Source organism: Pelodiscus sinensis, chromosome 4, assembly GCF_052426305.1.
Source record: "Pelodiscus sinensis isolate ZL-2025 chromosome 4, ASM5242630v1, whole genome shotgun sequence".
Classification (NCBI taxonomy): domain Eukaryota; kingdom Metazoa; phylum Chordata; order Testudines; family Trionychidae; genus Pelodiscus; species Pelodiscus sinensis.
In genome coordinates, this window is record NC_143055.1 from 65,145,071 (window position 1) to 65,160,616 (window position 15,546).

Below are 15,546 nucleotides of genomic sequence, written 5' to 3' on the forward strand. Positions count from 1 at the left end.
CTGCCTTCTAATTTGGCAGACTTGCCAATCAGTTTAATTAAATCAAGAGCTTGAGATTGATAAGGAAACTGAAAGGGAAAAAAGTTAAAATGGCCATGTTATACCATAAATATTTCAATGAGCTATCTCTGCTTGAGTAAAAACACGGGGGGGGGGGGGGGCAGAATAATGCAAGTTTACTTTAGTGTAACTTAATAATTAACTTTTTGGTATCCTTGTATACTTTGTCTTAAAATGACCATCGCCTTATGCTCTTATCTATGATTTAAAAGCTGGAAAAGCTTCCAGACAAGAAATGGCTGTTGTTTTCATTAATCGTACTGTTGATGAAGTTAATTTGGAGGATTAATTTCCTTTTCTGGATGTTAAATGCTAGATGAAAACATACTTTGAGAATGTTTGTGGAAGATTTGCATTGATTTGAATTACTCTGCTCATAATGCTGTTCTGGAAAAGTTAGTTCTCTCTACATCTCATTTTTATGCAGAGAAGTAGTCAAAGGGCTAGATAAATAATGGAACATAGGCAGGTAAGGCCAACATTTAAGCACAGCTTAGATCCTGAAATCACTGTTCAGCTGCTGCTTAACTCTATAAGTACCTAAATTCCATAAATTTCCACCAGTGAGAATGTACAGAACCCTCAGTTCTGCTGACACAAAATACAGAACTATGTAGCACTTTAAAGACTAACAAGATGGTTTATTAGGTGATGAGCTTTCGTGGGCCAGACCCACTTCCTCAGATCAAATAGTGGAAGAAAATTGGCACAACCATATATACCAAAGGATACAATAAAAAAAAATGAACACACATGAAAAGGACAAATCAAATTTCAGAACAGAAAGGGAATGGAGGGGGGAGAGGTAAATGTCTGTGAGCTAATGATATTAGAGGTGATAATTGGGGGCGCTATCTTTGTAATGGGTAAGAATTAATGTCTTTGTTTAGACCTAGGCGTAAAGTGTCGAATTTAAGCATGAATGACAGTTCAGAGGATTCTCTTTCAAGTCTGGTGTGAAAAGGTCTTTGAAGCAGGATGCAGGTAATCAAGTTGTTGAGACAATGCCCGTTCTGGTTGAAATGGCAAGAAACTGTTTTTTCTTTGTGATCCTGTCTAATATCTGTTTTGTGGGCATTGATTCTTTGGCAAAGTGTCTGAGACGTTTGTCCAATGTACATAGCAGACAGATACTTCCGGCACATGATAGTATAAATTATATTTCTGGATGCGCAGGAATATGTGTTCTTGATCTTATAACTCACTTGGTTAGGTCCAATAATGGTATCAGCAGAGTGAATATGTGGACAAAGCTGGCAAGTAATGCAATGGGACCTCTTCCAAGTTCTTTCCATTTGAGATATTATGAAGAGGCTTGAATATGCCAGAGAGAGGTCTGCTGAGCACTTCTGTTTGGCTCTCCCTTGGCAGAAGTTGGCTGTTTCTCAGTAGGACGTGGATACTAGTTATGTGGAATCTGTCTGCACTGTAACATGACTTGAGGCCGTAATAATATTGCTTCAATTTAAATTTAACCTGTAACCTAAACATAGTCAACTTTATACTATTTTTAGGAACAAGTTATTGTGAGGATATAAGAACTTAGTTCCTCTGATGGAAGTGGGATAAAAAGTGTTTGTAACCTTATCTGTGGAATTCCTGATAATGCCTCCATAATAAGAATTGTGTGTGCCATTCTGAAAATCTATCATGAGAGCATAAGTGTGATATTTGGTGATTAACTATCTGTTGGCAAAATAAATCCTGAGCAAATGAGTTTTAAAAGGTGAACATATATTCATAAAAACCATTTCCTAAACAAATGAAATTCTCAATTTCATATGAAATTGAGGGTCATCCGGTCAAGAACTGCCATAGTTGACTGTTGTGTTTTCCTGTAAAGAATGTGTTAAAAGATTAAAACTAAAGATTAATAGAGGCAGAAGACCAGGATTCCATTTATTTTATTAATGCTTCAAGACTAGTACTTAGAAAAGTTTACTTGTCCCAAAAATTCTTATACTGATCAGACACAATGTTTTCAACATTGGCAGTTCACCAGATAGTGAACCTTAAAATGACATTCTGACTTTATATTTATCACTGACTGAAAGATTTTTTTGTATCAGCTAATTGGAGGATTTGCTAGACAGCTTCATTCCACTCAAAGGTGGGAATCCAAGTATGGGTCATAGAATCCATTTGTTTAATTGCTTTACTAGCTCTTAAAATAATTGCACAAATTGCAGAGAGATTTAAATGGGAGTGAAAGGGGAAAGCGAGATGGTAATTGGCATGATGTGATGTCACAGTTCCATCTTGTTGATCATCAGTTCTGAACTGTTGTATTACAGTAGTATTGAAAAAATTGTGTGGTATGTGTACACACCATGGATGTAACGAGATGTGCTTCATAGCCATGATCACAGCTTAAAAGTTGTATCCATATAGCATTTCACACTTTAATTCATTGATTAAGCCAGGAGTGGGGAACTTAAGGCCCAGGGGTCAGATGCAGCCCCCAGCTTACCTGGATCTGGCCCTCAAAGGCTCCTCCACCCCCGAATGGAGAGCTCATGCTGGAGCACACACAGTCTGCTAGCCTGGGCCTCACTAGGCTAGGGAAGGGAAATATGTGGAGTGTCCTTCTTTTCAGGGGCCACGTCAGTGAGGATTTTGGGGGTTTTTGCTTCTCGCTTTTTTTGTGCCTTGCCCCCCACTGATTTTTCTGTGGGTCAGCAGCCTCCAACCCTAAAAAGGTTCCCCACCCCTTAAGCAGATGGAAGGTTCATGATCTAGAAAGACAAAGCCTAAAAGAATAGTAGATAGAAAACAGGTAAATGTACATTCAATGCTGGAATATTTTAGACCCGTGGTCCCCAACACGGTGCCCGCGGGCGCCTTTCAATGCGCCCGCCAGGTGCACGGGGCTGGCCTGGCCCCGGGCACATGGCGCACAGGCGCTTGCGGGGGGAGCACGCTTGGCGGGGGGAGCGCCGGGCGCGTGGCGGGGAGAGCACCGGCCCCGGGCGCGCGACACTCGGCGGGGGGGGGGGGAGTGCCGGCCCCGGGCGCGTGGCACTCGGCAAGGGAGCGCCGGGCGCGTGGCCCTTGGAGGGGGCCCTGCCCCCGGGTGCGCAGCTGGGAGGGGCCGCCCCCGGGCATGGGCAAGGGGGGGCCCCGCCCCGGGCGCGCGAGTGTCCCCGCCCCCTGGCGGGCAAACGGCCACGCCCCCTGGCGCCCGACAACCTCGAAAGGTTGGGGACCACTGTTTTAGACCCAGTAAGTATAATGGGTAACTGTGTCCTGCTTGTGGCATGCTTTGGATATGTCTACAGTGTAATAAAAGACTTGAGCTGGACTGAGTTACCTGATTTGTGTGCAGGGCTATAAAATTTCAGTGTAGGTATTCCTAGCCTGGGTTATGATTCTGCCCTCCTTTTTGGGGTCTTAGTGCCAGGGCTCTAGCCCAAGCCTGAGCACTTACACTAGAGTTTTATAGCCCCCGTGTCCCAGCCATATGTGCCCAAGTCACCTGTGCTGCAAGTCTTTTATGACTCTGTAGTTACTCACTTTGAGTCCTACTTTCCTAAATTCAAGATCTGTTTTATCTACCTATTTTTGTGTCTTGGTTCCTAGTATTCCTTACCGAATTAGTGATTTGCCAGATTTATACTGGTGCAAATTGCATAATTCAGTTGTTTGGGTCTAACTGATGGAAAAGCATGGTGGAGCTTGCTTGTACATGGCTTTAAATTGATGTTTAGTTAATTTCCTTGGAAATACTTTTGTGTTTTGCTGACAACTTTCCCCTAACAGTGCTGTTTTGTGACTGCCCATGTATCTTTAAGCTATATTCTTCCATCAGGGTGACCAGATTAGGGATTTAATCGTATAGTCAAATACATGATTAATGGATAAACCTGGATTTATTGGTTAATCTTATCTACTGCATGCACTCTCTCTCTTCCCCCCCCCCCCCTTGCTGCCCTGTATCAGCTTTTAGCTCCCCATGAGCACTGGATCCAGGGAGCTGCCCGCCCCCACTTCCTCGTTGCTGCCTCTGTGTCTGAGGCGGCAGCATAGGACAGCAGGCGGGACCTGGTCTGTGCAGGGAGCTGGTTTTTAAATCAGCTTCCCTTATAGACCAGCTACCACCTTTCATCCTGCACTGCTGACTCCAATACAGAGGCAGCAGCACTGGATGGCAGAGGGCTCCCTGAGAGTGGGGCCAGGAGCACACTGGCTGCCAGCCCCCTCCCTGAGACTATCAAATAGTCATGTAACCAATAATATTTTAGTTGTTACACAACTGTTCAATTAATTGCTATCTAACATCCCTAGACGAGATAGCAAGAGAGAAAAATTGGGATGGGGGAGGGTGCCTACATAAGACAAAACCCCAAATAATTGAGCAATGGTAATTTTGTTTAAATCTGTGATTCTTTTAAATAGCGAAGCCCATGCTGCTATCCAAAAAACTTGATTTTTTTTAATAATCTATTAACACTTAATGCAACTGATACTGGTGAATACGTGTGCATATTTATTGCTTTACTTTACCAGGTTTTTATCTCCACCTCAAAGCAAGATGTAAGCAGAAAGTAGGGATTTAATTAGTAACAATTGGAGCTAGTGGGACAAACATCCATGACATTGTTAACTTTATTCTAACTGGAGTGTATGTTTGTAAATGAAGCTTTGCATCTCAAATGTCCTCGTTAGGGGGTCTGTTCTCTCCTACACGTAACTTCCACTAAATTTACAGTGAAAGAACATTATGGAAATGTCCATGCAGCAGATGTGGCAGATTCTCTGATTTTTATGACTAGTTTTGCCATTATTGTTTGTGATGCTGAGTCAGGTGGTAAACATTTTAGATGTTTGTGCATTTAAGAGTATTTGCTGGGTTCTCATCTTCCTCCTGGACAGATGGAATCAACATAGCTAAATACACCTGCTGCTGAAACACTCTTGTAACGTATACTGATTATGTTTACAATGGCAGGTGGTATGTGAAATAAAAGCTATGCGACTTGTAAGTATGCCACTTGTTAAGGTAATTTCTGTAAGGTGTTCCTGATAATTTTCAGTGGATTATTTGAAACAAAATAGGGAGAAAGCTTTTGAAAAATAGAGTTGTTTCCCTCCCCAGGTACATTTTTTTTCAAATACATATTTGATATTGTGAAATGTCAAGTTATGTTTGTTAGAAATGATCCATGCAAGATTTGACATGAATAATTTTTAGGTATGATTTTTAACAGGAAGTTTTTATTTTGACACTTGAACAGTGTTCTTTTCCAGGCTGCAAGCAAATTACCTTTCATTGAGTGTTTGTATTTTATTCAGTTATATTATTGGAGAAGCTTCTTTGAAAAATTATTTTGATTGTGCAGAATACTTGGGTAAAGCCTAAAAAATGAAATTGTAAATGGCCACTTCAATGTAGCTTGAAAGTTTAATTGTACAGGCAGTCCCCGGGTTACGTACAAGATAGGGACTGTAGGTTTGTTCTTAAGTTGAATCTGTATGTAAGTCGGAACTGGCGTCCAGATTCAGCCGCTGCTGAAACTGACCGCCAGTTCTGACTTGCATACAGAATCAACTTAAGAACCCCAGGCGTCCCCAAGTCAGCTGCTGCTGAAACTGATCAGCAGCTGATTCCAGGAAGCCCGGGGCAGAGCAACTCTGCCTCGGGCTTCCTGTAGTCAGCGCTGGTCAGTTTCAGCAGAAGCTGACTTGGGGACGCCTGGGACAGAGCAGCTGGGGTGCTGCTGGGTTGCTCCAGTAGCGCCGCTCCTCGGTGCTACTGGACCTACCCAGCAGCACCCCATCTGCTCTGCCCCAGGCGTCCTGATTCAGCCGCTGCTGAAACTGACCAGCAGCGGCTGAATCAGGACCTGGGGCAGAGCAGCTGGGGTGCTGCCGGGTTGGTCCAGTAGTGCCCAGAGCCGCGCTGCAGGACCAATCGGCAGCGCCCCAGCTGCTCTGCTCCAGGGTCCAAAACAAAAGCCTGGTCTGCTGGGGGGGGGCACACTAGCTGTGCCCCCCCCAGCAGATCGGGGACACGGGGACAAGAGCGGCAGCGGGGTGCCGCGCCTCTGAGGCTTTGCTCTGGCGGCGCCCGGCAAGATGCAAATGAAGCCCGGGAAATTCAAATCCCGGGCTTCATTTGCAACTTCGGTTGCCTACATTAACCACCCTAGTTCGAACTAGGGTGGTAGTGTAGACATACCCAGATTGTGGCCAGTTTTAAAAAAAAGGCAAAGAATAGTGCAGCTTTAGAGCAGGATGAAATTGTACTGGTCAGATATTTACACTTAGGTAGTTGATTTTGGGGGTAAAGGACGAGAAAAATAAAAACAAGAGTGGAGAATAACTATGTTGGCTATTTCTACAATGCTACCCTGAACCAATGCCTTCATTAAGGCAAGGAAAAGCAGCAAAATCATATGGCAGTCCAGATAAAATAACTGCACTTACAAAAGCTGTGTGTGAAGACTCCTGCATTTTTTTAAGAAGTGGTGGAACACTAAGCAACTGGTATAAGACACAAAAAAACTATTTGAATGTTCAGCTCTGGGTAGAGAACTACCTTTTCCATGGGGATGAATCTAGCATGTACACAGACTCAGATTCACAGAGGTGTAGGTAGCTTTATTAATTCCATCAAAATCAATGGAACTTAGGATCATAAATACCTTTCTAAGGATCTAGACTAATTTTTGAGGTGATGGGTCTAGCCCTTATTGGTGGGGACATTTCAGTTGAGGTGAAATTAAATCTGAGGTATAGTTAATGGACCTACATTATCTGATCCAGAATTCACTATTGTTGTCTTCTCTTAGCCAAAATAACTATTTATCGAAGTACTGTAAGTAAAAAGGAAATAAAAGTAGCGGTTGAATCAGACACCTCTCTAGGAAAGACACTTGTTGCTGAGGGTCAAAGACTGCCTCTGCAGTGAGCTGGCGGTAAGTGAGGGGCTAAAGAGTTCTTGCATTAAAGTAGTTGTGCAAGAGAGCGTCTACACTGGCATGTGCTTTTGCGCAAGAGATCCATGCCAGTGTAGATGCTCTCTTGTGCAAGAACGCTCTGATGGCCATTTTAACCATAGGGCTTTCATGCGCAAGAAATTCATGTTGCCTGTCTACACTGGCCTCTTGCACAAGAACAGTTGCGCAAAAGGGTTTATTCCTGAGCAGGAGCATCATAGTTCTTGCGCAGAAATCTCTGATTTCATACAGTAGAACATTAGTTTACTTGCGTAAGAATACACGGCCAACGTAGACAGGCGGCACATTTTTTTGCGAGATGCTGCTTTGGCACAAGACTGCGCCAATGTAGATGTCATGAATTTTTTTTCCCCCTTGTAGAAGTAGATGAAACAACAAATGTCCTTTAAATGTTTATTTCCTCATCTGTAATCTTTGAATAAATGCTTTGTCTTTTTAATGTTATTTACATCTGGGGAGCTAGAAACATCTCTCTATTGCGGGACACTAACAATACATTTTATTGAGTTTCTTTTAAACCTATGTTTAAAATACTATAACTGAAAACTTTTACAAATATGACCTTTTTCTAAAATCTGCATGTGCTATTCTGGACTTTGTTTCCCATCATTTATGCACAAAACAGATTTCTTTTTATTAGCCACTTTTTATCCTGCATGATTCTTTTCACTAGAAAATTTCATTTTGGTAGCACCCAGCAGTTAATTTTACAAACATGACTTGTTCCTGTCTATTCTGATCGCAAAGTCATAGTGTCAAAACACTAACTTGATCAAGATATTTTGGAAAAGGAGGGAAATGTAGGCAGGTGGAGTATAGAAGGGAAGAGATGCTGTTTACACACATCTGGTAATGAGCAATTATGCAAATACATGATGTGCATTATTTTTCTGAATCCTCCTACAAAAGTACTAAATGTTTTAAAGTCTGCCTAAGTTTGGTGTGTTCCTGCCTATTTTTAGTAAGCTTCCTTTCTCTCTCTCAACTTTATACTTTAAGTATCTCGATTAATATGTATCTCAATTAAGATGAATGACTTCAAAACTGCCTTGTAATAACAATCTATATAAGTGGATGTCAAACTTGTGTTCATAGAGATATTTAAGCGAGTTAAAAAAACTATTGCTTTCTCATTCAGCTTCCTTTCCTATTGAATGTACAACATTTTAAAATCACTGTTATATGGTTTATAGACTAAGAACAGAATTCGTCTTTTACAGTTCCGATCACAGTAAGTTATACCTTTTGCATTCAAGATTGTTTCAGCTGGAAGTACTCTAAGAAGCTGAAACCTACCACCATTGCCTTCAAAAATCCTTTTGAAATAATTAGCTTTTCAGTGTCTATACAATGCCTAAACCACGTTAAAGTTATGTCACTTAAATTGCAAGGTTGTCTTTTATAACTTATTTTGCTTGAATATTTATTGTAGAGCACAGTAGGCAATCATTCCCATTTGTAGGTGTCAGATCATATAAAAAAGTTAAGATGCAAGAGCAAAAAATTTAGTCCTGTCTTATTTTAAAGTTTTGAATTTACATTTTAAAATAACTTAATGACATTAGTTGATGATGGAAAAATACTCATTATATAACAAGGTACAATGAACTGCATTACTGTGTATGTGTCATCAGGATCCCAGGTCGCCAACTGCAAAGAATGGTGCAGCCCCTTCACAAATTTGGCGGTTATTCCAATATTTAGATTTATCAAGCCATCAAGAAATAGCTTCTATAATACCCTTAGCAGGGCTACTCAATTTTGGAAGCCCCAGGGGCCACAATTATACTTTCAGCACATGCCAAGAGCTGCAAGTTACATGTGGTTTCATATAAATGCAAATAGATGGAAATAGCTTTTTTTCCACACTTACCTCCATTTCCATTTAGCTCTGTAAAAGCGAATTCCATCTTCCAAACAGGGTTGAAAGCCCTTTGTGCATCCAACAAGCATCTCCTCTGTGTTGCCATTTTTAATGCTTCTTATTAAAAAGAAAATTGTATACCAGTGTTTTGGATATTTAGCTTGAAGCTTGAGGTTGTGCGTTTCTTGGAATGATTTTACTGTAAAAAGAAAATCAATTCCAAGGCAGAGTGCTCCAACCTATGGCAGGTGGGAAGCTGCGTGAGTCAGGCCGGACATAAGAGGCAAAAAAAGACTGGTGCCTGGGAGTCCCACCCTGGATTCCTACTGGGGTGATGTCCCCACACAGGAGTTTGTTACTACATGTGAGATGGAGGCAGAGCTACCTGGCCATGGCACTGGACCCAACTGTAGCCAGTGTGAGCCAGTCAGCACCTCTCAGGCTCTGCCCACAAGGCTAAACAGCATTTCTCACAATTCCCCAGCACTCCTGGCACCTCTTCCCTAGGGGCTAGAAATGCTGACACCCTGTACCCATCTGTTCCAGCCAGCCAATCCGCTTGCATCTTTCAATGCTCACCCTGCTTGGGAGCCGCCTTGCTTTTGTAGAGCATGTTGTCAGTGTAGATCATGTTCAAAGGATCCATCCATAGGCCGCAATTGAGTGTAAACCCAAAAGGCATCATGGGCTGCAAACCAATGGGCCGCGTGTTGAGTAGCCCTGTCTTACTAGTTACCCAGTTGCCCAGACATCAACAGTTCCCTTAAAGCAACCCAGCCTTAGGCCTCCACTTAGACCCCAAGTCAAAAATCCCAAAAGATTGGATACATTACTGAATATTTCAAGTCTCACCCCAAATACACACAGCCAATTCTTAATAAACTGAAATGTATTTAAAAGTACTGGTTAAAAAATGAATATCCATACAGACAGGAGTACAGTTTTGACATCAGATTCACAAAGTTTATAGTTGCAAAGTTTGTATTTGTAGTTTTGTCATTGCAAAGAGGCCCTGCAGAATTTATCCATCTCCTACCCACCCACCCTTTCAACAGACCCTCAGGTAAGTTACTAGCTTTGTACTTGGCTATTCTGGAGGTGAATATTAAAGAGTGGGCTCAGGTGGCTTACAGGTCACGTGACTGATCTACTGCTGCAAGTACAGCCAGGAGTTTTGATACAAAACTCTATAGTGCAGAGGTGCCTTCTCCTGAGATTGCTTTTCTGTCTTGCACTTGAATTGCAGAATATTGAAGAAAATGGAATGGAAATATCCATACAAACTCCCATCCTATCTGATGATTGCCTTAAATGTAGGATTATAGCTGTTCAAGAAGTGGGAAGCAAAGATCTCTGTGATCGGTGGCATATAAATGCATCTACTCTTTCCTTCGCAGTTAGGAAACATTTATAACAACTGTAGGTGCCCTCTGACTATATGCTACCTTATGACCAAAGTAAGGTATTTTAAACTAGAATTAGTGATTCTCTCTCAGAGTATGGCAACATCTAAAACTTGCTAGGTTGAGAGATCCATTTCTTATTTTAAAGAAGCTTCATGGGGTAGCCGAGTTAGTCTGTACAGGATATACTTAAACAGCCAATGGTCTTGTAGCACTTTATAGACTAACAAAACATGTAGATGGTATGAGCTTTCGTGGGCACAGCCCGTTTCTTCAGATGACCAGAGTCATCTGAAGAAGTGGGCTGTGCCCATGAAAGTTCATGATACCATCTACATGTTTTGTTAATCTATAAAGTGCTACAAGACCATTGGCTGTTTAAGTTTATCCTATTTTAAAGAGTTTCCTATTTATCTAAACCAGCTTTCTTGTTTGATGTTTTGCCATAAACTAACCTAGTAGTGGATTTCATAGTGAAAGCCTGTTTAAGAAATACAAAACTAGAAACATTATATTGCAAATGTAAGAATCTCCAACAGAATCTTTCAGCAGGGTTTGGACTAGACCTCCTTTTAGTGTGGCAGACATCATTGCCAAGCAGAGAGACAAAAACTTTCTGAAAGTCTGAGACTGGGGTATACTATCTTTTGCACCTAAATTTAATTCCTAGTTCTGCTAAAATTGACTCTCTACCACCTAGCAGATACCGTATTAGTTAAAAAAAAAAAAGTGCATCATAGTTGACTCCCTCTATAGTGGGGCTCTTAAGTATTGTTGAGTAATAAGGGCTGTGAAACACACAAGTATCAGCACTGGAAGGAATAGGTAAGATTAGAACTCTAACCTACTACTAGTCTCCCCTTCCCCACACTGCCAACATCTCTAATCCCACCACTTCCCATTCTGTATATGAGGGTGTACATGAGGGAGAGAGGGGCAACATCACTTCTATTACTTCAAATCTTCCTGTGCGCACCATTTTAAAAATACAGGAAATTCTCTGAACCAAAACTTGAATTCGTGGAGGTTAACGCGTTGCGTGTAACATTTCCTCATCAATTAGAGGGGAAAAGCAGGAAGTACCTTGGGGTGATAGACAATCATCAGGAGGATCATGCTATATCAACATTAGGATAGGGTCAAGAGTTGTGTCTTGTTACTGTAATCTTTGAACAGATGGAGAAGTGTCCTGTAGACTAGCTACTCCAGATGGATACTTTGTAACCATACCCTGGTCTCATCCGCTAGGGATGGTATCTCAGGTGCGACTCTCACTCCGTATCTAATCACCGGAGAGTATATAATTTCTCAGGGATGTTAGGTGTGTATAAAATGAAAACTTAAGACCGAATTTTCATTGAAAACCACAAGACTATATTATTTAACAATTTTAACAAACAGTGCCTTGAAGGAACAAGTGAGGGGGCAGTCCCTTTTTTACATTAAATGGACCAGGAGGGGAAGTCCCTCCAGGCCCCTATACCTACACAGAGTCTACGGCGACGGAGACGATTGATGAGTTGCTAGCGACCTACAACCCTCAGGCTAATTGAAAGCCTTTAGGGAGGACAGCTAGGTGTCCCTCGTTGGCTGATCTCGACGCTAGGCGACCTACAATCCGTTGGCTAATTAAAGCCGCAGGAGAGGAACAGCCCAGGATATCCCTCGAAGCACGGATGGAGGACGAAGACGGTCAGTTCACCTTCTGTGAAGCCCTCTGGTCCTCGCTGCCTCTTCTCTGCGCTTCGGTGCAGCTGGATCAGGCGATTGACTCTGTTCTATCTACTCTAATTCTATCCTAAAATAAAACCTTATCTAAATCGCGACGAGCCCGACGAACAAGCATGATGACGGCTGACATGCGTGGACCGACGCAACCTGCTGTACAAAATCGAGGACGATAGCTAATCTATCTAAAATACTAAACTAACTAACCTAACTAATCTATTTGAGGAGGTCTGGCCTTCCGCCAGCCTGACTCAAGAAAATACTATATTGTATAAAATAGAGGTAGCATAGCCTTCCGCTAGCTTCTCTAGAAGAATATCTCTACAGGACCTCTTTCATACACCTAGGACAAGGATGACTCACTCTCTCTATAACCTAAGCTAAGCCTATCCCTAAGCCCGACGCCCCGACGCAACAGCAACTGCTGCGCGGCAGAGACTTAACAAGTCTGGGTTAATGCTGAGACTTTGATATGTTAAAGAAAACAATCAACTAAACTGTCTGAACATACTGTATAAAGGATCCCTGAAACTCTCTCTCAGGGCTGCTGCTGCTCTCACTCTGGTAGCTGTCAGCCTACATGCATGCATAATAAAGTTTTCCTTCTAGATTTCTCTCCTGCCTCACTGCTCTGACCTCCAGCCTCGGACCCTTCTGGGGACTCTGTACCCCCAGGGGAGCGAGATTTCCCCAACAGAAGCAAGCACTGTTACTAAATAGATTCATAAGCTTAAAATTTAAGTTTTATTGAATAATTTTTTTTACCTTTCATTATATGAGAAGTCATATTGAAATTCAATTAAAGATATAGTGACAGAAGTTACATTATTCATAAATAAAATATAATAAATATGTACACACCTGAAATGCTGAGGAACTAACACACAAGGAACAGACTTCAATCAAAGCAAGAAATATTGCACTGACAGAATATTACAGTGCATCATGAACTGGAAGTCTAGCTACACTATAATGACAGATACATTTTCCCCCTCTTTCCCTTCAGACTAGATCTTCTCCCAGGAAACTAGCATGCTAAGTGACCACTATTTAATTTTCAGAACTCTAGATATGTTAATTGCTAATTCTGAAAGATGCTTCAGTTAGATAAAAAGATTACAATAACAAGGAGTGAACAGAATTTTTTCCCCCCTCTAACTCTTACCTCACACGTTTCCTTTCCACATGCAATTTAGGCAAATTTTTCAATGTGAAATGTCATGTGATCATGAATGTCCTAAAATAATATCCTTTGGAACTATTGTACACACTGTGTGAAAAAAACCAGCGTCACTATAGACTAAAATTTCAGCATCCTGGAATAATCTTCATTCCTGGTCCGATGTCTGCCCACTTAAAGAAATCACACTGTCTATCCTTCCCCAAAGGGCACACAAAAAAATTCTTTCCATTATTAGGCCCAATCTTCAACACTGTCCTCATAATGCAGCGTTTCCCATGATTGCACAACGGAAACTGTAAGTCTGCCCACTGTAAAGAGAAATTATTAATTTACCAGTGGTGTCACTGTTGAATGGTCAAATTCCTATTTATGAACCAAAGACAAAAATTCAGACCCACAAGACAAGCCCTTCCATTTGATTCAGCCATAGCAATCAAAACAAGTCTATAACTAAAGTTATGGTAAATAAATTATATGCACATAAAACTTTAAGTTGGCATTAAAACACAAGCTTCTTCTCAACAACTAGTGGTGCAACTGTCATGTTAACTTCTTCTCAGTGGCCTGATAGTCAGACACATAGACCAATAGGTCTAAGTTGCAATTTCCTCATTTTACTAAGAATAGTCAAGGGAAGCAAACATTGTCACTAAATATACTCATAAGGCAATTGAGATGGATCTTTCTGGTTACATGGTCCTAAAACCACTGTTTTTAATACACCAGTCCCTACCCCCAGTGCAGTTGAATAACGGGTGTAAAATCACCACTCTCTGGCGGTGGTGCACACATTTTCTTTATCCAAGTGATAGCCTCAAGTTATAAAATGGGGCTAAACTGGAAGTTACATAACTACTGTTCTAGAACACTTTTGAAAATCCCATTCGGAAACTATCCACACTTCACATAAATACTTTTGAAATTCTGGCCCTTAGAAAACTCTGGCTTTGACTACACTAAAAAGTTTAAAGCACAGCTACAGCAGTGCTGTCACAGCAGTGCTTTAAACTGAAAGTGTGGCCATAGCAGAAGTGCAGGTAGAAGGGTCTCCCAGTGCTCTACGTAAACCACTTCCATGAGGGGAGTAACTAACAGTGCTGAGAGCGTGGCTCCCAATGCTGTAGCCTGGTTCACGCTGGCACATTAAGGTGCTGTAATTTGCTGCGCTTGGGAGGGGTAATGTTTTTTCACACCTGAGACAGTTACAGTGCTGTCAAGTGGCAGTGTAATTTAGCCTCAGTCACATTGAAAGTTAGTGGGACTTAAATACAATTTCAAAAGTACCCAAGATAAAATTGCAGTTTCTTAAACTGAAGTTTGCAAATATGCATGCGCAGCCATACTCTGATTCTTCACTAGTTACAATTTTTTTATTTCAAATACTAGATTTTCACAACACGCTAGAGGTGTGATTCCCCTGTGCTCATTGAGCCATCACAAGTATAAATAGCAATGTAGCTTAAGTGGTGACTGTGGAAGCATGGGTTAACTGGACTCGGTACATACCCTCTGCTTCCACAATGTGTCATTTGTACTTGAATTAACTTGATGAGTGCTAGCAAGAGTACATGTATGTGAGCAAGAGAAGTCACACATCCAGCAGATAACATAGATGCAACAACAGTGGGATCTTCCTCCCTCAGACATTGTTTTTAAATAATACTAATATAAAAATGTACAACAATCCAACCTTCCTCAGTTAACAAAACAAAATCAATCACTATCCAGAATCTCATCCATTTTCCATGGCACTTTTTTTTTCTATTTAATAAATAGGAAATAGTCACTTCTTTATTAAGATAATACTAAAATGTTTACAAATATTTGAGAGGAAAAAAGTACTTAGAGCAAAAGAAGTTTTGACTGATGAATAATAGTTTTGAATAATTGAAAAGCTTAAAATTAGGGCCCAAGGTCTTGTACTTACTTCAAAATACTCACACTGAGTCCCTCTGGGTAGAGGACAAGTATAAAATTGTCTGCCCTTGTTTTCTCCCTCCTTTCTCACAACTTTGAGACTGCAGAGGCGGTTGTGTTTACTGCAGCGAGGACTGCCTGCATTTAATGTGCAAATACCATCTGTCATGTTAACTCGATGTTCACTGTAATGACAGGTTACAAAATAACTTGCATAATGTTGAAGGGATTAGCGCCACCACCAACCCCCCTCCACCCGACATACACTCTTGCTTGTAAGACCGGATTGCCAATAATGTACCTTTACACAGAGTGACAGCTACATAGAAATTTTTAATCCACACCATTGTTTCTTTATATAAAATGGATGTATTTCAAGGACACTGAATGCTAAATTTAACCTGTTAAATAAAGTAAATTCCAATCTAAAAG

The 15,546-nt window shown here is 41.3% G+C and overlaps 1 protein-coding gene across 4 annotated transcripts in view; it reads right to left on the bottom strand.

The window, feature by feature from the left end:
* Positions 1 to 12,739: 12,739 nt before the first annotated feature.
* Positions 12,740 to 15,546, bottom strand: part of NEIL3 (nei like DNA glycosylase 3) — a 47,798-nt gene continuing 44,991 nt past the window's right edge. The window contains exons 9-10 of one of the 4 annotated variants that reach the window (XM_075930237.2): positions 15,139 to 15,299; positions 12,740 to 13,505 (exon numbers count right to left, since the gene is read on the bottom strand). In XM_075930237.2, the coding sequence (XP_075786352.2) occupies positions 13,429 to 13,505; positions 15,139 to 15,299 (238 nt within the window). In that variant the 3' untranslated portion in view covers positions 12,740 to 13,428. Of the gene's footprint in view, positions 13,506 to 15,124; positions 15,300 to 15,546 lie in introns of all 4 variants that reach the window. The other 3 variants (XM_075930236.2, XR_012904249.2, XR_012904250.2) reach the window with 3 other exon arrangements.